Source organism: Paralichthys olivaceus, chromosome 21 (assembly GCF_024713975.1).
Source record: "Paralichthys olivaceus isolate ysfri-2021 chromosome 21, ASM2471397v2, whole genome shotgun sequence".
NCBI classification, from domain to species: domain Eukaryota; kingdom Metazoa; phylum Chordata; class Actinopteri; order Pleuronectiformes; family Paralichthyidae; genus Paralichthys; species Paralichthys olivaceus.
This window is the reverse complement of record NC_091113.1, coordinates 1122128-1149679: the sequence shown is the minus strand read 5'-3', so window position 1 is coordinate 1149679 and position 27552 is coordinate 1122128. Positions and strand designations below refer to the sequence as shown.

Genomic DNA, 27552 nt, shown 5'->3' with positions numbered 1-27552 from the left:
CCCAACACAAAGGTCCATTTACTAACTGTTCTGGTGATTTTTATTTTATCACATGATCTTCTGCAGCAATTTTCATAAAATCAGACACATTCAAATATCCAATGTTCTAATATCTCTATTCTATGTATGATGTACTCATCTTCCATTGGCTTGCAGCGTAGCTGTCACACTGTTCGATGTGATATATCAGATTCTGTGACCTGCAGTGGGGTAACAACCATTCCAGGGGACATTGACTGCTTTGACTGGAATGAATGAATTTTCAAGTCTAAAAGTTCAGTCTTTGATATTTAAAACTAATTTTATTCTAAAAAACCACAGACGCCAGAACATTTATTGTTCTTAATGCGTAGTGTTCTGAATATATTCCTCTGTAGCAGTGGTTTCTTTAAAGACACACAAAATATGATGGCTCTGCTTTATACGTCACTACTTGTGAGGTCATTTGGCAAAGTCAGAGTGTCCTGTTGTTTAGTCTCTGCTTGTGAAGGTGAAGGGGTTGGCTCAGGGTGGCTGTCACTCACAAGTTCCACTGTCACTGTTGGAGGTTTCAATAGTTTTTCTTGCTGATTTTTCCGTTGTGACCTTGGAGAGGGCCTTGGGGAAGCTCTGGGTGAATGTCGCGGGGAATGCCGAGGAGAGGGACGCAGCTGCTTCTTAAGTTCATACTCTTCAGCGCTGACCTCAGGCACCAGCACCTTAGCAGTGTGGTTGAACAGGACGTAATCCACTCTGTAGTTCCTTCTACTGACCCTGATCATCTCCTGGAAGAGATGACCCCAGAGGATTTCAGGTGGAGTGTAAGAGGTGCGGGTCTGGTGCAGCATACCTGTGGAGTCGTCTGTGTAGGTAAAAGAAACCACCAGCTCAAAGTCAGCTTTACGCAGATCAACCAAGCTCATCTTGTACAGCGGGCTGCCGGGTTCGATCTTATGGAAGACGGTGGTGGGCGTGACTAGGATGATCTCCCTCTGCTGGATGACTAGGTCTTCATAGGTCACGTCCACTTTCCCTGTGGCATGGACTGTGGCGCGGACTATCTGCGCACAAGCCGTCCCCTCCACTAGGTGGTGTCTGCGGAAGTCCCCGACTCTCCAGGAAAGACACAGGTAACCGTTGTGAAGGTTGATGACTGCACGGTTGCTGAAGCCCACCGTCTGTGCTCTCTTTCTGGCCGACGCCATTTTGGCGACGACAATTCCGATGATAAAGGTGTCAATGAAGCAGCTGATGACATCTTGTACAGTGACTATCACAATGGCAATCATGCAATTCTCGGTCATGCCCCTGAAGCCGTAGCCGATGGTGGTTTGAGTTTCGAGCGAGAAGAGGAAAGCAGCTGTGAAGCTATGCACTTCTGACACACAGGGCTCATTTGTTTCATCTCTGATATCTCCGTGAGCGAGAGCAATAACCCAGTAGAGAATGCCAAAGAAGAGCCAGGACAGGATGTAAGACAGGGCGAAGATCAGAAACATCACCCTCCATCTGATCTCAATCAAGGTGGTGAAGATGTCAGTCACAAACAGCATCCACTCCTCTGGAACATGGCGGAACACGACGTTACAGTTGCCCTCTTTACGTACGTAGCGGTATTTCTTAGGTTGAGATCCATTTTCAGTCTTCGCGCCGACATCATCATTAGCGCTCACGGATATATATTTCTGCATATTCCAGAGTCTGTAGGGGAGAAGGTGGACAATTGTTTTCATCGGAATATCAAGATAAAATCAAACATTATCATTACATTGACGAAAACACAAATGCAACCAAACTTGATAGAGAAAGTATATATTTTACATTAAATGTAAACATAAGTGAACATCTTTTCAAACATTAACACTGAAACCAATATGACTGTGAATGGTTCATAACGGCCAATATCTAATATCTAACTTGGTCAGGCTCTACTTTCTGCCCCAACTGCCAAATGGAAATTTAAAATTCTGCACATAATGGCTTTAAGCAACAATGACAAAATAATCACAGCAGACCAGTAAATCCTTGCACATTGCTTAGTTAATGGAACTTTGATTTGATAAGTTTGAGTGAGGCATGGGAATAATTAAAATATTTTCTCTGTTCTGGGTAAATACCCCAGACTCTGCCCCAGATATCTGTGTTGGTGTCAAGTATAAACCAACGAGTCCCAAATCAACAACCTTCTGATATTTGTCAATTTGGCCTGAGATCTGTGCAGTGTGTTGTATTGTACTTCAGCCCAAAACTTTCCCTGAGAGAAGGTCATTAGAGTGAAGCAGGTTATGGCCACAGCAGCAGACGGACGACTCTGCCAACGAGACTAAAACACTCAAATCTGTCTCTGACCCACATGAGAAGGCAGGAGTCTACTTTGACAACACAAATCTGACAGACAACTCCAGATTCCATGGTGGCTGTGATGAGGTTGCTGCACTAACTGACATGTGTATTGTAGGAATAATACATTTTACTTTATTATGCTACATATATCTGAAGACTTAGATTGCAGATGTGCTTTTATATGCACAAATTACAGTGATGGGGGTTGCAGCTTGATATGAAAATAAATGCACAGTGATGTTTTGATACTGTACCAGATGCCCTGTTGCTCTGATACAGAAAACAAGACGTCCACCAACAATTAACATTAGATTCTTCCATGTATTAAACTCATTGGCTGATCACATCTTGCTGTGGCATATTGAGTCGTCCACTTAGTTTTCTGACCATGCTGTGATTGCTCTGTCTATTTTTACAATAACAATCTGGGAATGTTTACCATGTCTGATTCTCTTTTTCCTGTCGCTTTGTACTGTGTCAATACATTTAATCATAATGGGACAGTTGCCCTGAGATACAAAACCCTTTTTCCTCCCTTGGACTGCCGTTTATTCTTTTTCTGCTGGTGATGCACAACTTAATTTACTTTGTAATTTTGTATAATCAACCAAGAATATAATAATATATTTCTATCTAATACAGAGGCTGTAGCAGAAAAAAGCACCCGAATAATAAATAGGTTTTCTACTTTATTGGAGCAGGAAACTGCTAAAATTCTGTAATTGGAGGTCTTAAATTCTGCTTAATATCTGTGTAGTGACAGGCGGTCCGTGGTTGGGCAATAAGACATCTTCTGCCCCTGTAACTTTAAACTCTCTGTAAACAGTCATGTTTCCATTCAAAGGTTTGCTGCTGTCCAAAGCAATGGCCCAAGTGCTTTTTTTCTGGGTGGAGGTCAAACAACTGTCAGAGGGCCAATAAAGGAAGCGCCACAGAACTGAACTGGTCTAAGTTAGCAAGGGAAAATTGAATGTGGAAACTGGAATAGTGTCATGGTGCGATCACGGGCAGAGGAAGGATCAATCACAGCCAAACCACTGAGAGCATCCTCTACGCCCAAAACAAATGGGGTTTGAATCACCGCTATCTGACTGAGTGAACTGGGCTCCAGTCACAGACTCTACTTTCTCCTGGCAACAGCAAACATCCGCACTGCCAGAGCATGGAACTCACTCCATGAGGTCATAGAAATAACGTCCTATTGGCTTCCCATAATCCCTCCCTAAATACCCCGATATGGACGAAAGAAGAAAAGACGCAGAATCCTGCTGGAAAACCAAGAGTTGCTGAGTTACTGTAGAATTCACAGGTTATCAGTCTAAAATCAACTCATTTACTCTGAGGATGAAAAGTGCAAGCGCCTGCAGTCACCTGTGATTCCTCTGCAGCAATATCCAGGAGTCCAAAACAGATGAATCCTGATTTAATTCATTTCTGCTTTTCTCTGCTGTACTTTGGATGAATGCATCAATGTAAGTGTCAGTACTAGATCTGAAATATTGAATCAAATAACACTCAATGAGTTGGTGAATACCTTCATAATCACTCAGTTTAGCCACGTTACCAGCGTGGAAATGTTGGATCGGTGATTCAGACTAAAATACATTGTCTTTTTTTTACATCAAGATCTGTGATTTAATCTCTGGGAAATCAGTGAAAAATAATTTAAGAAATTCTTGCCTTTGTCTGGATCTAAGCCATTGGGAATGTCCACAACTGCAGTTGAAACAATGAGGTCTGACTGTCCGTGTGGACAATAACAACTTTATGGACGTTAGCGCAGGCTAGCACGCGACAAATAGCAGCAGCACATGAATCTCCGCTGGTTCCCTTCCCTGTGTTTTGCCCACCCACCAGGTCGAGCTGTTTTCTCTACGTTCCTTCTGCTCATGTGTGGAACCTGGAACAAGCAGCTCTGTGTACAAAACAAGACCCCTTGCAGACGAAGTAAACCAAATAGAACCAAAACACACACACACACACACACACACACACACACACACTGACCTTTAGTGTAAAGTTTCCACTGTAATCTCTATGAACAAAGCTGTGATACCTTTCATTAACAATAAATTGCACTGAAGCTCTGTCATCCACAGTAACACCAGGAATAGAAGGATGAACTCTGGAAATAACTTTGGCAATTGGCATGTTTCCTCTCCTGCTCAGGGCACTTACAACTCCATTACATGCTCACTTACTGCAAATTACATTGTGCCACCCATCTGTGGTTCACTGGAACAGAACCGTGTACATGGGTGGCTAATCGCTGCCCTGCCCCGAGGCTTTCTGCCACCTCCAATGACCTTCAAAAGCCTCAGTGCGGCACTGCAGCAACATTTCCATCCTGACAAGTTCCTTAGCTTCACACTTGCTCCTCAAATGGAAACAAGTGTCAAATCTGCTGATCTGCACTGAAGCTTCTCCTGACGCCTGAGTCCCTTAAAGCCGAGTTCTTAAAGTGCAGCTTAAATACCTCAGCGTGGAGACGTCCAGTATCAAGTTAGGACACTGTGTCTCATATTTTAGAAGCATGTTCCTGAAGGTTAATGTTTAATCCAAGCTTCAAAGTACCAAGTCAACCAGAGCACATGATTGTTTTTGTTTTACTTCCTCGGAAGTCGCTTAACGTTGCTTTTTATAGCAGTAAGCCCCTGAAACCAGACGCTGGATTGAACCTCTCTGATGTACATTTCTCCTCTGGCATCAGTGTCTCTCTCTGTTCGGGGCCTTCGGTTTGATTTTAGACTCGTGATGCTGAATTTAAATGAGTCTGGAACTGTTTAACAACAGCAGGTCACTTTTTGATTCCTTCTTTGTGGCTTCTATATTTTTTTTCTTTACGGCCAATTGTGACCTTCAGAATCTCCAGTCTTGCATGATTCCCTGTTTAAAAGATCAATAGATGCATATTTATGAAACAGAGTCGGCTCTGTTGTGTCAGCAGTGAAGCAGGGACTCTTCTCGCAACAATCCTTTTTTTAATCCACCAATACACTGTTCACATTACAGTAAGCTTTTCTTTCTCATTGTTGAAATCTGAATTTGTTTGGATGTCATTCTGAAACCTGATCGCAGTCATTACTTATCACCCTGACCACGTTTTGTTTTGTTTGTTTTTTTCAAACATAGGAATTGTGCCGGGCTCTTCATGCTGTAGATCAGATTTCTGATTGTTCTGCTGTCCACCAGCTTTACTCACCTATTATCTTGATCTTTTTTCTTGGCGCAAAGCAACACTTTCAAACAAGCAGCAATGCTTGATTATGTAAAAGCTGTATAGGTGGTTTATATAATAATCAGCCAATGCAAAAATCAGTTTTTGAAGAACTTACAGTTAAGTTTTCCAGAGGAGTTTGGATTTAAATAAATATCTAAGACCAAAAAATGACTAATGCAATTCAAAATGTGCAGAAAATCATTTACATTTCAAATCCTCCAGATTTTTAAGTTGACTTGAAATTTGCAGCAGCATACAAGCAACAAAAAGACATTTCCCAGCTCAGTTCCTACCTTTTTCTAAAGATAAACGCTGAATCTGTTGCAGGAACGTCTGAACCTGGGCTGAACGTCTCCAAGCTGAACAGTAGCACAACAGTTACCTGCTGGTCTGAGCTGTATCACTTGTGAAGCGCAAAAACTGAAGGTTTAACACCTCCCTTCAGCATCACATGGCTTCACTCATACACACACACACACAGGTGAGTGTACTGTGTGTTGTGGGTATGCACTCGGTGAATGCAGGTGTTTATTGGCCTTTGTTTTCAGAGCTCTTGCACCATTCAGGTGCGTAGGACTTGAGTATACGTTTGCTTAATGTTGATGAATTATAACTGACAGCTTTAGCCGGCCTGATCTCAATACTTTAAGTCCTGGTTCAAAAAAACATGCTCACCAGGTTGAATCGTGGATCGTTAACTTTCTACATTTAATGTGACACGATCACATGGATTGTTTAACCTGTTTTCAAATGCTCCTGAGAAGGCGAGCAGCTCTATGACACAGACAATATGCAGTAGAGGTCAGTGACGAAAGGATCAGCTTGGTTTTTACTGATGTCGAATCAGCATTAGTTAAAACAAACCTGATCCTAAATGTGAATTCACTTTGTTGCAAAAGTGACAATGAAACTCAAAGACAAAGTGACCATTCTTAATTCCAGCTCCTTCAGAGTCTTTGATGCATCAATTGTGCTTCTGAAAAGAATAAAGATAATTTATTTATGTATTTATTTTGTACCATTTCGGTATCAAATACTGGAATGATGTCCTCTTCATCAAAGTGTCACTGAAACAAAACCCTGTCATTACAAATTAACTCAAGTTAGAATATTTTTTACGTTATAAAATGTGATATCCTCTTAACAGCTTCGGCTCATTCACACCAGCAGATTACAAATTAGTGAACCCTCTTCCTCCATTGTGCCCGTCTTTGTGAGGCTTGACTGAAAATCCCTTATTCCCAGCCTGAAACTCCATAGAGGCCTAAACCCAGACGTCTCGGCCCCTCTCACTTGATAACTGCTTTGCAACCAAACTCTATTCATTGAGCTTAACTCAGGTTTCAAGCACTGAAACCTATTGACTGCTGGCCTGAGCTTGTTGTGCAGAAAAGGCTCACAGGTCTTACATATTGTGATAAAACTGGACTTTCCTTTGCACCAAGAACAGATCTGGGACGATGGAAATGGGATCCAGTGTTCAGGACGAGACTTTTTGATGTTTATTGTATAAATATTGTGAAGAAGACGGCGCAAATGGCTACTGAGCAGCGTTGCCTCTCCTGTATGTGTGCACCTACTGTAGAAGGGTACACATCAGGATCACGATCATGGAAATTGGAAATGAATGGTGATGGTGGATTGTGGATTGTGATGGTGGTAGAACACAAACATGTTAACACTCTGAGTGGACATTTTGCCTGGTAAGTAAAGCCAGGTTGGATTGTATGTTAACACTGGAGTAATTAAGGTTCAATCTCTGAGGCCCAAAATATCTTTAGCAAGTTTGGCAGCTTTAGGCTTAAAAGCCTCCATACACTATGACCACCGGTTGTGTTTGAGCGTTTGAGATTTTGAGTCCTGAAACATCTCCTTCCTGTGATTTGCTGTGAGAGCAAAACCCTCCATTGGCCTCGGCTGCAGGAAAACAAAGCTATGTAAGCGATTTGACACCTTTTGTAAAATGTGCAGACAAAGAGGGCAAAGCATATGAAATTATTCAGTGGTTTTATTTTTTCTAGCTGGAGCACAGCGGGGCGTCCTCACAGTAAATTCTTCTGGGTGTCTAAGAGTGTCTATGAAAGAGCGCCAGCTTTATAAACCCGACTGCATTTTTTAAACGTGAACAAATTTCAGTGTCCATGTGTCCATGTAAATGCTACACAGTTGGTGGGTTAAAGGGGGTTTAAAATGTGGACCCATAACAAATCACCTCCGTTCCAGGAAAAACAAATAATTTGTTCCCAATAAAAACGATCCACAAAAATACACAAGCACAATGTTGTGCGCAGAGCCCTGATCAAACATCCGAACACAACGCCAAGGCACAAAATTAAAGAGGCCAGAAAGATTTCGGGGTGTGAAGTGCAGACACCGCAGAGCTTCTTCCAAAATTTCAAGAAAAAAGGAAGACGTTTTTAAAAAAAACAACTGTGCGGCCAGAATTTGTGCTTTTAACAGACTGACAAGCTGAATCATAGAAAAGGTGAACTGAGGTAGCCACCATTTTCTGCTTCACTGTTTGGTAAGTGAATCTTTAATTTTCTAATGAGGCTCAGCTCAAAATAAATGTACATGGTGCTTGAATCTTGCATTTACTGTCAATGTAGACTATTCATGATATATTGTATAATTTAGGTTGAAACGTTAAGGGTCAGTTTCTAATGATGGTTTTTGTTATTGACTCAAATTCATCTGTTGACGTTTGGGATGTAAAGATTCTCTGAATCCACAGTCCTGTCCTCGGTTTTTTGAGCCACAGCTTGAGGGTCTTCTTCTTCTTCATCTTTCGGCTGCTCCCTTTTCGGGGTCGCCACAGTGGATCATCTGCCAATATATCCACTACTCCTCCTATTTGTGATCCGCATGTTTGTTTTGGCACAAGTTTTACGCCGGATGCCCTTCCTGACACAACCCTCACCATTTATCCGGGCTTAGGAACGGCACTAGAGCTACCAGAAAGTGTGTCCCTAGTGGCTGGTTTGAGCCACAGCTCGAGGGTAAAGCGATCAAATGTCTCTGTGAAGTCACAATGCTTGTTTTTCTGCCATAGCTCAAGAATTCATATCCTTATTATTTCTTTATTGCAAAATACATTTAATAACTTTAACTGATTAATAACTTATACTTTACCTTATGTCTCAATTTATGGGCAATGTTTTCCCTGAGAAACAAAGGATCCAACAGGTGCGTCCTTCTTGGGCCAACCTATGCATGGATTCATTGCGAACAGGTGATGAAGCTAACGAGCTAGCTATGCAGATGGCTGAGCTGCAGGAAGTGCAGCCGTGCAAAAGTAGCTAATGTTGCAACAATAAGAGCGAGAATCTCTGGCGACGGAAAAACCCCTGAATTGGGACGAGGTGATTAGATGAGCTTACCTGAGTCTGAACTGATATGGATGTAAATGGCATCTTAATTTGTTGATGGAGGTGTTCAACAGTGAGGCAGTAATTCTTCTGTTCTTTCTTTGGCCCTGTGGCCCAGTTTCACACCGGACTCCTGGGTGTCCTCTCAGGAAGTCCTGGTAATCCATCCCAGTCATTTGTTTTGAATGTGTTCATGAGCGTGTTTGCACGTGTCCATCTCTTGGACATCTGTGCAGCGTGTGTGTGATTGCATACTGTTGCATGGCTTGAGCGTGCATGCCTGCATTGGAGAGTTTGTGTTGTTGGCATGAAATGATTCGGTGTCTTCTCCTGAAAGGCAGAACAAGCAAACAAGCAGCTCTGCAGTAGGAAGCCCGTCGGCTGTCAAGCAGCTGCTGAGGTTCGGTTCACTGCAGTTCAGCTGCTGATAATGACTCTGAATAGAGCAGCACTACTGTAAATCATGCCTCTGCTTTCACCTGGTATAGACTGTCCTGACTTTCATGTGCACTTTCATGTTCACAGGATGGTGACTGTCTGGAAACAACAAACACATTTGTGAAGGAAATCTTTACCAGTAGGGAAGCATCTGAAATTGGTTGTTTTATGCCTCTTATTAGAGAACAGCAGAGACAGACAAGAATAGACATGAGAGGTGGCGAACTGGGGAAACTCAACCTACAACTATAATTTAATCTATGAAACTAAGCTCTTCTTTAAATTCTGCATCCTTGAATCCATTTTACTCGTCACATGTTTTAAATATGAGGCTTGTAATCCTTTACACTGTAATTCGTATATAGCAACTCAACACCATCATGGTGTTGGCCCGGGCTTTCTATGGGAAAAGGTAAAGCTGTGCAGATGCAATCAGCACCAGTCATCAGTTGAAAGTATATTTTGCTGGTAATAATCATCTACTTCTTCCTGAATGAGATATTGAGCACAGGATCCAATGTCTCGTGGCGTCTTTACGTAGAGTGTGACTACCTGACCTGAACCCAATGGCAACCAAATGGGTTTGGACAGAAAAGTCTAAACATCTGTTGGGCTCGGGCACTACTCTGTCAGGTTTGGGTCAGGTCGGACAAAAAATACTATTCAGGATGGGCTTGCCAACTTGACATGGTTCTTTAACTTCCTCTTTTTCCGGGAATGTCAAGTCGACCTTGGTCAGTACTTGTTCGGTTCGAGGTTGGAAAGAAAAATGTGGCCCAAGTTGCACTGTATTTTACACACAGCCAATAATAGATTTAAATTTGTGTTCAATTCTTATCAATGTCCTGATTTGTCTTTGTTCCCCAACATTTAGCAAGGCAGTACAAATAACACATTCATGTTAGACACAAGATTTAGGTTAGCCCGTTTAACTTGACCAACACACGAACACACAAAACTTGTCAGGAGGGAGTTGTACTGGCTGGGGATCCGCCAGATTCCAGTAATTTCACTGCATCTCCTGTTTCATTCAGGAGCAACTGTTAATGTGCAAGCTTCATAAGCATTCTTATGTCACAGCTCATGAGGCGTGACGTGACGCTAATCCAGCTCAGCACCACCAGGGGAAACGGCTACTTCACACTGGCTCTCAAACGCTCTGCTGGACAGTTTGGCAAAGTTTGCATGTTTTCCATCTTCACCTGTTATTCTTTTCTCTTTCAGCTCCTTCTCATCTCTGATTTATTTCATTTTCAGTACATTACCCAAAAGTCGTCATTTTGTTAGGGTTTGAAAAGAGCTGAATCGATTTGTGGATCTGATCATTTACAGTCAATCAAATATAAACTATTGTGATATTTGATTTGTCATTGGATTCTCTTATGAAGTCAACATGAAGTTTAATGAATGACAAGTCTTGTATATATTATGAATTAAATCTTGCTAACAGCTCAGCAGAATTGTTTATGAGCCAGTTTGAGTACCACACAGACAATGTTGGCTTGAACACTCTACTCATCCTAGAATATGCAGCTGAAGCCTCCTAATACATCTACTGTTTCTTTTAGACATTAATTTGATCAAACAGACTCGTAAAAGATTAAAATCTCTTGTAACCTGTATTGTTTTAATCACAGATTACGCGGTTTGTAAACCCTGGTTTATGGTGCCATGGAGCTTATGGTGCTCGGAGCCTGGATCTATAAAATTAAAGCGCCTGAAACCGACAAATAAACCAATTTCCTTCATCTATTTGTGCTGTTTACTGGCTCTTCTACAGGCAGTGTAAACAGCCTCTTAGGTACCTCTATAAAAACAGGCCTGTTCTTTCTCAGCTCTATACTGTCAAGGCCGACTGCAGCTGGAAGCAACAGCTACTGCTATATTATGTTTTGTCTTCACTGCTGACTTTGTTCTGACAGTTTGGGTTTTTTGTGCGGTATCTGTTACCTTTCTTGCACAATTATGTCATGTCTTTTTAAGTTCAAGACACACAATCAGTGATTTCACATCCAGTCTTTTTTCTGCCAAACTTTGTGCCTTTGTCTTTTCTGGACAAAATGATTCAAACCTCTGAGAATCTCTTGGACATATTTCCTTTTTAAAACAATCTCGTCCCAGCTGCACTAAAAATATCATCGACTTCAAGCGTCGTCTTGCGGTCTTTGGCTGCATGACTTCGGTTTAAACATCAACTCCAAAGTTTCCAATTAGATTGACAGCATTCTGCAGGGCGGATTTTTAGATCCTTGCATGAGGTCGAAATTCAATGATTTGACTGCAGCTTGCTTATTTAGCCTCTAATTCAACCACAATCTCCATCAAGAAAGTCTTGGCTCCATTTTGCATGATGCCCTTTGCAGAGGTTAAAATAGTCTTTAACACAGCCAAAGAGTTTACAGTCAGGAAAACAGTGTTGTTTAGCAAAGCTTAATGAGACCTGACGCTCATTCACAAGCTGCTTTTTAAGTGAAGAGGAGAAACAATGAACCACAAATGTTGTCTGATAAAGATAAGGCACAACATCTCTTTGTTACAATAATATGTGTTGGACAATCACTTACTTTTGTTGAACTCTGAAACCTGAGAAAATTCGACAGAGATGAAGCTTCTCGTCCCTTTGCTTCTTAAAAGTTCTTCTTCAGATTTTACTACTAAACCCAAACGCCAAAAATTAAATCCTACCAAAAGCATTGCTGCTGGTTTGGGAATTCATGGTGGCTTTGAGTGTTGTCTCTAAAAACATGAGCCTGGATTCTCATTACACATTAAGCACCACCTCAGAAATGACTGACTCGATGGTATGTCAGGAACAAAGTCCCTGCTGACCGCAGGGCTCTCAACGGTAGTAACCAGTTCTTTAAATGTACAGTGAGTGTAGCACATGGATGTGATGGAAATGTTGCTGTGGAAACACGCAGTTTGCGAACTTGAACTTTATCTGTCAGTTAAAACTTGTAGCAGAAGATATCTAATTGTGATTTTATGACCAAAGTATTGAGCTACTCTCTCCCATCCTGCATCTGTCAGTTGTGTCAGACAATGATAAAATATAGCAATATTTCTGCTGTACCCTCACAGATGCTCGTTTAACAAAAATAGTAGTAGTCGTACGTAACTTCACCCTGTACTATTTTTAGACCACCGTTCATTGATGTTATGCAATGACTGGAGGTAAGATTTTCCTAATGGCGATGACATTATGACATTATATTTTTTCTCTGTCCCCACGTGTGGCCGGCTCGTTGTCATGCACCTATGCAGTGATAAGTCTTTTTGTGAAATCACAGTAGCGTTGCATCATGTGAATTTAAACAAACATATTGTAGCATGAGAACGACAGATTAAACGTCACTTTTTCTTTCCCCCAATCTCCTTCATTTTCACTTCTACACAGCTTTGGAAAAGTCTCTGGAGTTTATTTGTAGATTGAAACAGTGGAGGAGAATGGCTTGTAAGTGTTTCCAGCCATTTGGGTTTTTCCACCGTTTCCACTCACTTTTTGGTCTCGACAGCACCTTAAGGACATATACCTTTTTTGGTTGTCAGTTGCAGATATGCTCTGTGTTCATTGCTCTCATGCAGGCCTTTCATTATCATATTGTGAAATTGCAAATAACGTCCGCTAAAACTAATTGTTTCCTCTCTTGGATTGCCACGGTGATGACGAATCGGAGGATAAGAAACAGATAATGGTTATTTGTTCTGGAGAATGAGCAGTGCAGCATCAAAGACGGGGTTTCAGAATCGGGTTGGAGAAGATCTGACAAGAAGCACAGTAAGATGAGAGGCATTGTGGGATTCGAGGAATTAGGCAGCTGGATAACAAGCAAGAGAAACTCTGTGAACCCAGATACATGAGTCCCAGTCAAGTTAAAACAAATAATACATTTTCACGTTCTGGAACACTGAAGTGGGTGTTGAGTCATTTGACTATAGAGAGGACGAGGACATGTCATGAAACTGGGCCTGTGTGAATACACGTCTGTCGAGGAAAAAGTAATGAAGACTTTGCTGAAAGGCCTCAAGATTTATGTGACTTGGACAAGAGACGGGCAGCAAGAGAATGAGAGGTGGAAACTAGCATGTAGAAGCCACCGTCCCAGGGGACAAAACCACTGCAGTTCTGTCCCTTGCCAGTGTGTGTTGGTCTGGAAAGAGTCGACAGGGCTTGACCTAAAGGGCAAACCACTAACTGCCACCGGAGAGGGTCACAGTGGGAAAAGCAGGGCAGCTGTCAGAACAATCCAACACAGTAAAGACGAGCTGTTGTACAGTCACTTCCCCCTTATGTCATTCTTGAACTCTGGTTCTTGGCAGTTCCCTTTTTTTATCATTTCCTTTCCTTTTCTGTTCTGAGGCTTCAGTCTGCTGCACCAGGCAGCAGCAGGAGGTAACTGTATGTTTTAAATCAACCACCACTGTCCTACAGTGATTCTGGAGATTATTCACTTGGCTCTGTTAAATGTTGTTTTATGTCATTAGGGCTGAAACTAATATTTAATGACATTATCAATGAATCCAATGATTTGCCTTAGCCATGCCAGCAACATGCTACCAGCATAGCTCTAGGGATGGTGATGGTGGCGTTTTGGTTGGTTGGCCACTATCATTCCAAAATTTCAATTTATTAAGTTAAATATCTTCACAAATACTTGATGGATCGTGGTTTCCAGACAATAGTTCCTAATTACACCAGATTTTCCCTCTACATGAGGATGAAGTGTAATAACTGTAAAAACCATGATTCTTTTCAACCTCCATGTGTCCTCAACTTGTGTCTCCTTCCACTGTGTGTAATGCTAAATATTTAATGTAAGCAAGCTAACACACTAAACACAACACATGCTACCAATCAACATGCTAGCATAGTGGGATATTAAAGTTGCTCTGAGTTTAATAGAGAGCTGCATACTCACTCATTTAACAAGAACCAACTACTTCTTTTTAAAAAAAGATTAACAATTGAAGCTGAGTCTTTCTTCCACCAAGGAGTCACTGTTGTGTAGTCACATGGAAACATGTCCAGTTGATCATGGAGAGGGCCCTGAGGCATGGCGAGGATGGGGCTTCATTCTAAACACTGCTGGTTCCTCCAGCTGGGCCTACAACCTCAACAGCATCACACACTCTGCCCCACCTGTGACAATAAACAGCTTCATTACCTCCTCCCGTCCACTGACGTGCTTTCATTGGGATCATCCTGGGGACAGATCCAACCAGAGACGTCCAGGTCGACCTCCTAAAGTTGACCTGGAACAACATTGTACAGTTTTACTGATTTGTGATCAAACTGCGACTTTGACCGTGTTGTCTCTGTTTTTATTTTTACTAGCCCCAGTGAGTCAGTTTTTTAACAACATCCATACATTTTTTCACACTGAACTTTCCTGGAACTTTCAGGCGAGGGGTGGAGCCTGTGAAGAGCCCAGGGCTTTCTGGGAACTGTCAGGTCACTGTCTACTGCCGTATTCTCACAGGGACTCAAATCAGGAAAATGTCCGGACTTCAGTAAATTCCTGAAAGCATCCATCTATGTTTTCTATGTTCTGATTCCTTTTACAATTTAGTTAAACCTGTAAACGGGCACATCCCACATAATATGCTAGTCTGATATCCACATATCATATCAACTCAGGGCCTTTTGCAATCTTTGTTAAGATATAGTGAGGATGAACTTTATACATCTGGTCTTTCACACACAAACACACACACAGCAGTAGCTTCAGTAGCTCAGACCTGCATCTATATTTTAGGTTCATTGAGAAGTAAATGAATGGTCAGACGGATTAATTGATTTCAGATGTGTGAATGGTTCCAGCTCTGGTGAGAAAATAGTTAGCGGTTTTTTTTTCTCTTTCTTTTACTACCTCTGGCTTATTTGTGCATTTATATATCTGGTCATTATTCTTGACCATTTTTTGCCCAGTCCTCATAACTCCTTCAAGTCGCACAGACTCATTAAATTGATTGATTGGATGCTCAGGGCTCTTTCCTTTTTCCATCAGTTTATTTACCTGTTTTGGAGCGAGTTTGCACTAGTGTTATGGTAACATGAGCTTATTTTTCCATTGAAAAACCTATACTACATACATCACCATGTAGCGTAGTCAGAGTTAAACGTTCTGGTTGCCCACCGGCTCTTTTCCGGGGCAGCATAAAAGACGGCTCTGTAGGTTAAGGAGTGTTAAAGAGCCACACACATGGTTTTCCTAAGCTGTAAATTTTATGGATCATTTCTGATGTGGTTACAGATTTATACCTCCTCCAACTAAGCACAGCAGCTGCAGGTAATTACTCACTCAGCCGCCTCACTGTACCTCCACTGGTTCACTCTCTGTGTCTCCTCGTCTTTCCCCCTGACTGTTCACCGTGTCCTTGAATTTATTTAGATGGCCGGATGAGGTGAGACAGAGACGAACATTTAATATTTCAGCGCAGGCATTATGGTCAATGCACCTTTTACTGTCGTTTAGCATAATTTGAAGTTGTCTGGCAAAATACTTCAGGAACTATGGAAAACATCTGAATATAATTTTTGCTCAATTTCTGCCATTTTTGCGACATTGATTAATTAAATCTATTTTTATAAGTTCTAAGATCTTTGGTCCATAACTCAATTGACACAATTCCATTGATAGGTTCAGAAATCCTTCATTGTTTGTTTGTGTAAAGCAGGAGTGTTTCTGTAGTTCAAGAAAGTGAGAAGACACTTTCAGTCGTTAGTTAGAGGCTGTTTGTATGAATGTAAATGTCTCACAGATAAAAGTCTGGTGCTCTGGACATTTTCTAAAAAAATGTCTTTACTAGCGCCCTTTCTAACATGGAATGTACGCAAAACTGGAGGAATTAAATATCTTAGGATGAAAACACGGAGAAGCTTTTTTAATTTTTTCAGACCCAATTTCAGGGTTCATGTTTGAAAACTGATTTGACTCTGACTTGAAGAGAATGATGTGAATATCCTGAAAGAGATCAGATCACGGCGCCCGTGGTGTTGCCCTTGTCTCGTCAGTCAACTCTTAAAGGTCGACAAATCAGTCAGTAAAGGACCTTGGCAGTCCCTGGTATTAGGTGCACTAAGTACACTCTCCCAGGCTGCACTGGGGTGAGGTCCCACCATGCGCTCATGCCCATAACTCAACTGCAGCCAAACCAACTCATTAGTGAAACAATCCTCACTACGCACTGATGTGTGTGTGCGTGTGTGAATGAGCAAATGAGAGAGTAAGGGGTGAGATTTCATGTTCTGGAAGATTTGTCATCACAAGCTCAGAATGCATTATATTGTTTCAATATCTCTTGTATTCCAACTACCTGTAACATTTTCCGATTTACTAATATTTTCCATGATATTTTCCCACATTTGCTCAATCACTCCCAACACATTGTCCGCACATTAACCAGTCTTTGCTTGCACAATATTTATTCATGTTACACACTATTCCAAATGAGTGCCCCATTTAATGTGCTTATTAACCTTTATAAAAACAGACAGGTTATAAACATGTGTGTTTAAGCAACACCTCAAAACTGACTGTGAGGACTTTTTACGAGGAACGTTCAGTGAGCGCTATGGCAAACAAACCTGAGTTATCCTTTTGTGCTTACTTTGCCTTTCTGTCAGAAGTTAAATCATTAAAACCTGTTGATGATGTGACAAAGTGCTCATTAGCATCCACAAGCCCATAAGGTCCCATGAGCAAGGTCATTAACACAAGGTTCACAGGAACAGATGTCCGATTGGCCTTTGCCCCGACCTCAGACGCCACAGGTTTCCAATCCAAGAATCATCTTCCAAACCATTAACTAATTAACTCAAGTAATTAATTAGTAGAAATGTCAAACTCTCAATAAAATAAATCACTAAGAAGCCATTGGACTGACTGATACTGGAGATTTCTGCAGAAACTGACAGACTGGCACCTGTGCAGCTCTTTTTTTTTTTTTGGAGTAAAATTTGGTCCTTTGACCTGAAACTTGGTCTGAGGCCCCTTCTTTTAATTTAGTTTGGACTTAACTGAAAAGTCTGCAGCAAACATGGTAGGTGTGAAAGTGTCCTGAGTTATTACTTGATGCATGTGACGACGTGTGTTCTTAAAATGATGACAGTTAAACGTACTGTCAATGAAACATTTCATCATTTCATCGTCTTATCAGTGTCCAACTTTCCTGTGAAAAACTCATCTTAAATCTCTTCTGTTGGCTTTATGTGAGATGAGGCACGGAGCAGTCAGGACCTCATTCTGGGCGTGTTCCAGTTCTACTCTTATTAATCTGAGGCCATAAAGGCAAAAGCAAAGGAAAATCAAGTCATAACAAATGTACAGTTCCCTTTTCCTGTTCTGTCAACTTGAAGAATTTACAGCTATGACTTTGAACTAACAACCAAATAGTAAATCTTACCCACTAGAACAAGGCAAAGGAACGCTGCAGGCAAAAAGTAAGTGTTCATCTCATTATGAAGAGCTTATTAGGTTGTGTTTCTTGTTAGGCCACAGACACATTACTGTGTGAAGTAATTCTTCGCAAGGCTGCATTTTATTTGAATCCTTGCCTTCTGTTGTAGCTTAATAGGGGCTATTCAATGATTATAGATGTTTGAGTATATAAATCAGTTCTTCATTCTCGCTCTCGCTCGCACTCACACATTCAGGGCTGGACTTTATTTTCAATTTTGATTGTTCAACAAGCAAATGAGACATGACATGGAAAAACATACACCTTTTTATATTAGCCTGAAACTGCATGAGGTGTGGCCTGTATCCTTTGGGTGAGGGGTTATTGATACGACCTATTTCTTTCTTTAAAAGTCGTTTGAGCACCCCACCACCTCAGCCATCATTCTTGGCAAAAACAAAGCTGAACAGCAAATACCTTGTTGATATAATCATCCCACTAGTAAAAGCACTGAACAGAGTGAGGAAATGCTTTCTGCAAGGGCTAGTTTCAACCATCTACTGGGATTCTGAGTCACTTCTTGTGCACCTCACAGCATCCTGCGTCCTCTGGGAGGGTTGATTACTCACATCCTCATAAATCAACACGAGGGAACAAAATTGTAAATTGCAATTCAGCACATAGCCAACAGGGGGCCGTATCAGAAAGTGAGGTCAGCAGTGGTTGTGGATCACAGTTTTGATGAGAATCTCTACGACGTTGTCACTGACATTTTCTCTTTCATCGTCTCATCAACATTATTGTAAACTTTTCTAACGTCATCATGTTTTCTGTTTATCTTGTGCATTAGCAAAAAAAAAAAGAAAACGATTACATTTTCAGTTTGGGAAAATTAAACCCTAATCTCTTTATCTTGGATAAACTTTTTAAATCCTGCAGCTATTGTCTAAATGTGAGTAAAAGGCAAGAATATCAGTAACGCTCCAAAAATGATTAAATATCCAATCCGTTATTAGATAAGACAGATAGCATATTGTTGGCATGGCTAAGCTACAGATGGTTTTCACTGGTCGTTGAAGTTCAAGCAAAATATAAAACTTAGCATCTGTAGCTCACTTTAGAAACAGTAGTCAAAGCCATTTCCTGTCCATCCCAACGTACTGCGAGTCACTACATCCTCTATGCAGTATCTTTAACTTAATACCATTAATCTGTAACTGGATGGGTAGTGTGAACCTGGACATTACGTTACACCTTCACCGGCTGACCTAGTGACAGTAAATCCTAGACTCCGCTAGGATAATGCACAGCTCTGTTCGTTTCTCTATTTAGGCCACAGCTTCTTGGCAAGTGTTGCTGGGAAGTTCATAATGTGATGGAAATGTGCCAGAATCCTGACATGGAGAAAAATTGAGCAATAAGTAAATGCTTTGGTTTTCTGTTCACTCACCCACTAAACCTCACAGTGTTCTCCTCCTGGCTCTGTTGGGACATATTGTGAATGATGGAGTTGATATCCTCTCATTTATTACTTTAAATTCAATACTTTTTTCTCACCCGCTCTCTCGATTCTTCTTAATATATCCGTTTGTCCCAGAGGTGGAGCTCCCGGTGAGCGGACTGAAGCTGCCTGGGTGCTGTCCAGGCTGAACAAAACTTGTGGTTTTCTATTTGCATGAAGTGGAGCTGGTCCACATTCTGGTGGGTAAAAGTAATGAGAGGCTGACCGGGACAGAGTGTGCGGTGAAGATGCTGAGGTGAGGAAGGGAGGGGAGCAAGGGAAGCAGTGAAGGAGACAGGGAGCATTGAAAAGGGAGTGGCAGAACGAGGACACAGGGTGATCGATGGGCCACACACTCACCATGATGTAAAGAGGGACAGTTGTAGAGAAATGGAAGCAGGAAGAGCTGAAGGTGTGAGAAAAAAGTCATCTACTGTTTCGGTTAAAGCTGCTTTCAATCGTTTTCGACTCTGAAACTGAGGTTACCATCAGTTTTTTGTCAACCTCGTCTGACAAGCATTTTAACTTTATCGAACTGTTGGCCTGGAGTTCAGTGAGAAAGTCATTCTCAGTTCACATTTCTCGCATAACCAAACACAACTACATAAATCTTCCCCTCTTTCTGCTGTGAGTCTGTATCCATCCTCTCATCTTGTAGGTTTAACAGTTAAATCGGTCTGGTTGGAAATTTGGACAAATATACAAAATATAACAAAAAATATTTACGCAAGACCGAAGTGGAGAAGTTTGATTTTAAAACCAAACGGAACAAAGTGCAATGGAAACAGACTTAACGAAGAACTCCTGATGCACATGAACCATCGGACTGTAAAAAATAAAAATCATCTGCAGTCAACAGCACCGGACTGGAGATTTAGCGCCCCCAGCTGTTTATCTGCCCCATAGACTGCATATAAATCATCTAGATCGCCCCCTGGCTGCAGTCCTGGTCACAATCTTCTCCTCATTAGCAGATGGGACCAAACAAAAAATCAAAGTGCATGTGAAATAATGTCTTATTTTTAAACACAAAACAACAACATGCAAATGATTTTATTTGAACTGGGATGTAGCAGCTCTTCTCATCACTCTTCTGAAAAGACGTCTTTGCTGTTCGTGTTAGGAGATGGGCGGGTCATGGGTTATAATACAACAGAAATCATAAATAAATGCAGAGAGGGCCCAGACAGGAAGTGCAGCTGAGTGCATCTGAACGCCTGAAACCAGAACGTGTGTTGGCCTAAACCTCATCCTACTTCCCCGGTCAGGCTCCTCTGATGTCGAAACGTATCCACCCCATCACCGTGCCACAAGCTAACAGCCCAGCTCCCCTGCAGAGGGAGGCTGGACTCTGCATAGTTTCCACTCACTTGTTCACTTACACTTACAAAAATAATTAAAGGGCATGTTTTTAAGGGGCTCTGGAGTGGTCCTGATGTCTTCTTGCTGCAGCCTGCTGTCTGATCTCAGCTGGGTTCTAATCAGAGGGACCACCGAGTCAGGTCACTAACTGTTAAAGGAACAAACAGTGCTCACTCTGTTGCCATAGAGGCCACCAGTTTGGACCAGACCCCTTCGAGGTAAAGGACATTAAATTCCAAGATATTATGAGCAGGAAAACTTTGGGAATTCAGAATTGACTTTGTGACTGTGATCTCAGCACCGCATGTTTACAAACTGCTGTTTCTGTCCCTGCTGTATAACGTGCAGATGTCACAGCAGAGGAAGGATCTGTATCTGTAGAGCATCATGGCCTAGTTTAAGAACCAATTATACTGCGGATCACTGACTCCCTCACAAATACCTGCACCCATTGGGAACACATTAGGAAGCAATGTGTTCATTCTTTCCGAACAGGGGTGATGCACTCGTCTGGTATGGGCAGTCGTGTTTGGTGGGCGGCCTCGGCCAAACCCTTTTAGAGGGGAGAGAAAGAGAGGGAGCTCTGCTACTAGTTAGCATACATCTGTAGCTTGGGTGGACTAGAGCCGGACCTCAAAGGCCGCAGCGCAGGCAGATGCATGTTGAGAAATGAAATACAGCCGCCACTTACAGGAACATACACGCACGTCCAGGCCTCCAGACGTACGTGGAAGAGAGGCCAGCGAGCCAGTCGGCATTCGTTTGAGTGTGTGGTTTATTCTGCTTTCATAAACTTGAGCGAGCGAGCCAAGGCGCGTTGCTGCCATGTGTTCTCCCTCCATGCCACACTTTAACGAATGAGATATTAGCGGCTGCGAGGCCACGCAACCGAGTCTGAGTCACAGAAATGTTAAACCCAGCTAACCTGGCTGGTGTTCCTGTGTCTGTTTACATGTGCTCCCACTGACAGCAGTGAACTCAGTAATTGAATTTTATTCTCCAGTTCAACACATGGGAAAAGACAGCTACTTTACCCACAAATAGTATTTTGACTTGTTTTCAATTTAAGTTTGTTTTCACTCCCCTCACGTTTTCCAACAAACATCGGACTCATTGCTTCCAAACATGTTCTGTTGTTCTTCGTCACCTTGTGTTTTTCCAAGACTTGCCCTTACACAAGCTTTGATCTACTGTACGATTCTTATATAACTGAAACTCCCGAGAGAGCTGCACAGACGTTCTTATGTCATTTACCATGCAAACACATCAGGTTCCTCTGCTGTGCACCACCAAACACTGTATGACCACACAACCAGGCAGCTCAGTGGGAAATGCTGATCAATTCCAGATGCCCTTTCATGCTATCTTACTCTGTCTCTCTCTCATGTACACTTCTACATACATACTCCTACACAAATCTGTAAGAGTGCACACATGGAAATAATATATTTCCATTTCCAGGCATATTTATATCTTCTTTTGGAGGAATCTGGCGGCACAGATTGCTCCAAAATCTCTAGGTTTGGTTTTCCATCAATTCCAGGGTCGGCTTAGATCCTGTATTTCTTCAAAAGCCACATGTTATCAAATATTTTATCAGTCCTTTCAGTTGGAATTTCAGTTGAGTATCATGAGTTTTTCTGAGCACGGAATATTGAAACAGCTTGATTTTGTCCACCTGTGATGTGCACTTCAAATTAAACCTCTGGACTCACAGCTCTCGATATCGGTGTGTTAAGTACTTTTATCTATTTATTTGAACATGTTGGCCTGTAGCATAAACACAGCTCGGCTTAGTATTTTTCCTTTTTTCTCCCTGCAAGTGCTTCTTGGCCTGCGAGTTGCGTAGCCATGGAAAGTGTTTAAAATTGCCTGCTGGGAGCTACTTAGCCATAGACACTAATTACATGGCAGACAACATGTAAAAAGCCCTCGGTGCTCTTGTTAAAAACACACACACAGTTGAATGCTCTAACATAAAGAGCCTTTAGTCTAGCGGAGCCAAACTCCATCTCAGCAGCTTGTCTTGTTCATCTATCCGATTACGTGAGCGGTTTGAAAAATGTAAAGGCCGACCTCGCCGCTGATGTGAGGATTCAAAATAGAGTCCTCACTGCGATCTATTTCAGCAGCTGGAGAGCTGCATTTTGATTGGCACGAGGATTGTTTTCCCTTTTATTGTGAGACTTATTTTTGTGCATGAAAGTAAATTAGCCGCTAACTTTCTCATGTTTCTTTAAATAAATTGAATTTGTGGAAAGAATTGAAAAGAACAAGCAGCACCAGGGAATGTTGGGGAGGCAACAAATGCAGAATTTACTTCCCTGGCTCAGAAAGAGTCAGTTCATCTTCAGTGATTACACAACCAGTTCCCAATCAAGCAACGAAGGGAGAATATTTTCTTACACCAATGACGGACAAGTCCTGACAGGTCACCTGTGCTCGTCCTCGCCAGGTTGGACCGCATGGACAGCGTCTTCAGGAGGTCAGCGCTGAAGAGGTGTTTTCACAGCTGTCTCGGGCTGCGCGCACGCACATACACTCACACACTCTCTAAACTTCCTGCCAAAGTTTCCCAGTATACACACCAGAGAGCGGAACTCAGAGATGAAGCAGAGAACAGTAGATTACAAACCTTAACCAGCAGATGCAAGAGTGGAATCAAACAAAGCAATTTTCTTTAATTGAAAGATCTCTGCATCTGAGGCCGACCATCACAACCAGCAGGATCATTTTCAGTGATCACATCACAGATGCTGCTGGGCGTCGTGTCACGTCGGTGAAACGTACAATTTCAACAGTTTGTGTTCAATAAAGCAAATTAAACTCCTTGCGTTTAAGTCGAAATTCAGCTGAATCGATCGTCCACCTTCAGATGCCACATGTCCCTGAATGAGCAGTTGTATTCATTCCTGACCACGTTAGCAGACTGAGGCCTCTGCACTAAAAGACACTGGATGAGGTTCAGCAGTTTGAGAGAGACAAAACAAGTGGCTCGTCGAAGGTCAGCCTAGTTTTTGTATGAAATTCCCTCTGTTTCTGTGCTGACCCACATTGAAGGGATTCTTATTAATGCCAACTGTTTCTAAAAGAAAAAAGTTTACCAGATGTTGCCGGATCATGCGTTGATTTGCATGTCTGTGACATCATAACAGGCAACATATTTGAAGAAAAGCTAAATTCAGAAACTCTAACCAGCTTTAGAAATGGCTATTTTATTTTTCCTCTCATTTTAAATCAGGTCTGAAAGAGTTTAATCTTCTTCTAAAGCAGCTGAAGTGACACATCATCATCACCTCGCTGTTGTTTTAGCCTGCATCCCGAGTGGTTATGTAATCAGAGTCTTCATCACTGTCACGCTGAGCAGTGGAAACCAGTGAAGTGAATGAGATACAAGAAGCACCTGATAGTGTAAATTACTGAGGACAGGAGAGTCTGCTCATGGTGCTAAATGTTGACGTGTTTGCGTTGAACCGTGAAGCCACATTCCAACGAGCGGCCTGGTTTAATTTTGGACATTTATAAGCAATCTGATTGAGAACAGAGCGCGAGCGGATGAGGGACATGTGTATCCTGCCATGCGAGTTGTATTTGTCACAGTGTTATTTCATGCTCCTGACTGGAATAATCTCCAAACACTCTTTGATGTCTTGACCTTGCAATTTCACGCACTGTTACGGCTGGGTGGCCAAAGCCACTCCGTTGGGAAAGTCTCTGTGTAAACACAGCGAATTACAACCACACATTCTGTCAAAAGAAATTCACAAGCACATCCAAGCATTTGGAAAAACGTTCTTTGATTTCACTCGAGATAAGGAATTCCAAGTGGTGACAGTTACAGCCTTCACTTCCCATCGAACTGATGAAATCAAGATTATTTAATTCAACGGAAAGCCCGCCGTCACTTTTGCTTGTAGGTGTGTGTTTTTGTGTGTGACTGGGTGTGTGGAATCCAGTGAGCCAGGAATTCAAGCCTCACTCATAGGAATGTGGCTTCAATTATGTCCGTCTGATTTAGTCCACAGTGCCGCATGAATCAGGCCTGTTGGGCCCTCTGATATCCCGCTTCGTTTTGACCCCGAATTCTTTCTTGTGGCAAATGTGAATTTGCAAAAAATTGTCTCTTTCAGTTAAGACTTCCCACAAGAACAGTGCTTTTATACTTGCAATTCAAGTGCAGCAAAGTGCATCCATGTTTAGTTCCTGTGATCCAGAGAACACTTTCCTACCAGTGGTCAACCACAAGCCTTGAGACTGCAAATTGTTCTATGGAATGTATTCAGACTGCAAACAAGTCGTAGCACATGTCCGTTCGTGGTTGGCACCTGAATGCATCTCCACCTACGTCTCTGGTGACATTTGTTTTCTAGCATATCAGCCACTGTGCCTTGACTTCTATACTTATACTGCGTGAAAACATACAGCTACACAAAATATCATCACATAAATTAACAAAATTGTGTTTATTAAATAAAAAAAAGCCTCTCAGAGAATGCTTCTTCAAAAAAAAACCAAAGATAGTTTCAAATTGAGTGTTTTACTTTTGTTTTTACAGAATAGATATTCTTTGTTTTCCTTCATGTCGCTGGAGGACTTGTTAGCGAGTCTACAGGGGAGAGTCTACAGTCGATTGAAGAACCCAACCGATTCATGGATTGATGAAAAGAAACTGTCGATATGAGCATTTCATAATTATATCAGCGTTGGCATTTATCTTTGCAGATAACGAGCAATGCAGAAAATATGTGTCTTGGCCAATAAATTGCTGATATCTGAGATTCTTTTCTCCCTAGTATCAACATTAGCTCCCCGAAATCCAGAACTCTATCATCATCATCCTGAATTTGGAAATATATTGTTATATCTTTACGAAGCCCTGTCAACAAGTATATTCATTTGACTGCAGTTTCCATGTAGACTTGAGAATAACAGTAATAACAAGCAGAATCACCCACCACTTATCGGTTACTGCCAATCAGAGCAAAACATCAATTCTATCTATCTGGTTTGTATAATATATCCCTGGTTTGATGTGTTGCCCTGCCGAATGTGGGACCAGCTGACAGGCCTGGGACTGAGGTACTCTGTTTCACCTCCATATTTCTCCTAATATTGTTTCCTATGGCAATGTGACAACCAAACCTCAGAAAGTGATATAACCAAGCAGCGAACACGCGAGCGCACTGAGACACGAAGGAGAGCACGTGTGATGAGAGGAAAATGATCTAATCCACTTCCCTCGGTAAAGTCTCACAAGACAATATTTACTAATTTGCAGAATCGATAACGCTGGCAAGAGATGACAAAAAAGAAGGAGAAAGAGGAGAGATTTTTCATCCAAAAATTACACTCCATTTACATTTTCTCCGTCCAAACATCAGCACAGCATGACGGGCCAACAGCATGACCAGCCTCTAATGGCAGCAGCCCCAGTGTGAATGCGGAGACCTCTGCGTGACCGCACTCTGGGCCCGTCTGCATGCAACGGCCTCCATCTCTCACCTCAACATAATCCCGCACAGCTGAATCCAGTCAGCGGGTGACCCCTGATAACACAGGCGCACCAAGCTAAAAATAATTCCTGAGGATTAAAGCTGGGTTGTGATAAAATCAAGATGAGTCTTTGACTTTGGGCTGGTCTTCGGCTGTCCATTTTTAATCGGGCAATCAAAACAAGCAGCGGTGTGAAGCCAACTTCAAGATGTGCACTTTGTGACCCTCCATGTCTCCTTGTTTTCCATCATCCAATCTCACTTGATCAGAATAATTTCAGCACTTTTTCCTGTCTCCTGTTTGGATAACTGGTCTGCTGTGTTGACCACGACAATTACTCAAAGAGTGTTGTCGAGAATGTATTGGAAAAACTTTGGGAGGATGGGAGCGGGAAGAGGGGCGGACGGCCGATAGCATGACGGAGGTGCATAAACGGATGATTCTGTTGTTGCCTGGGAAAATACAACAAACAAACCTGAGGAGAGAGATATTACTTTTTTTAAATAATTTCTCTCTTTTGTTCAAAACACCAGCAGCATCAGTGTTCTGTGACCAAAGGTGTTAAACCTTGGCTTTCCCCGAGAAGGAATATTTGGAAAGTCGACATGGAAAATGGGTCGCTTTTTCCGTTCAGCTATCACACCTGATTTATTTGAGATATTCCTGGAAAGTCTTGCCACTGCCTCTGTCTCTGCCTGCCCACACGAAGGTCAGACCTCAGGCTCTCCAGACGTCCCTAATCACACACCACACAAACACTTCAGAGTGATCTGCAGGAGTGTATATCCAGATATTAACACAACCGCAAGAGGAAACAGTTATGATTAAAAATAACAATGACATTTAAAGTGTGTGTGTGTGTGTGTGTGTGTGTGTGTGTGTGTGTGTGTGTGTGTGTGTTATAACCAGCTGTAATCTCAGTGGCCCAGTCCTCAGCTGGCTGCTGCAGTGTGGTTGTTATAGTTTCATCCCTCTGATCTATAATATTTCTGAATCTCAGAATCTTCACACATTCACATCCATCACGGTGGGTTTCTACTAGCTCTGTTTTTGTTCTCCACCCTCTGCAGAGACAATGATCTGCCTCTTCTGCAGCTGATTGCTCCATTAAAGCTTGTTGCTGACTTTGTGGTGCTGGGCAAATGATTTACACTGGATTAAATGACAGCTTCCCAGAAGTGAAGTCAAATCATCATAGGTCATAAACCCCTAACTTATTATTTCCCAAATAAATAGTATGAATTGTCCAAAAGTCTAAAACTCAAAGCGTCACGATCATCAGATATTAGATAAAGTGTGTGTGTGTGTATGTGTCAGGTCAGAGAGAGGTGACACACTCATCATGTCTACAATATTTACAATATTTAAAGAAGCTTTATGAAGGCCAGACTAATGTGTCATCCTTCAGTCTTAATCCACCTCAGGCGTTCTCAATCGTTTCAGTCACA

General features: G+C 42.0%; 2 protein-coding genes across 5 annotated transcripts in view; one reads left to right on the top strand and one right to left on the bottom strand.

Annotated features, from left to right (window-relative positions):
• The window catches only part of gprc5c (G protein-coupled receptor, class C, group 5, member C), a 79191-nt gene that overhangs the window by 27673 nt on the left and 23966 nt on the right, over window positions 1-27552 (top strand). The gene's annotated exons all lie outside the window — the stretch shown is intronic.
• Window positions 14-12052, bottom strand: kcnj16a (potassium inwardly rectifying channel subfamily J member 16a). Of its 2 annotated transcripts, none has more exons than XM_069517962.1 (2): window positions 11913-12052; window positions 14-1680 (listed from the first exon to the last, which is right to left on the bottom strand). In XM_069517962.1, the coding sequence occupies exon 2, from the start codon at window positions 1668-1670 to the stop codon at window positions 420-422; it is 1251 nt and encodes a 416-aa protein (XP_069374063.1). In that variant the 5' UTR covers window positions 1671-1680; window positions 11913-12052; the 3' UTR covers window positions 14-419. The 2 variants fall into 2 exon arrangements, with proteins under 2 accessions (XP_069374063.1, XP_019961079.2); XM_020105520.2 differs by lacking the exon at window positions 11913-12052 and adding an exon at window positions 5836-5975.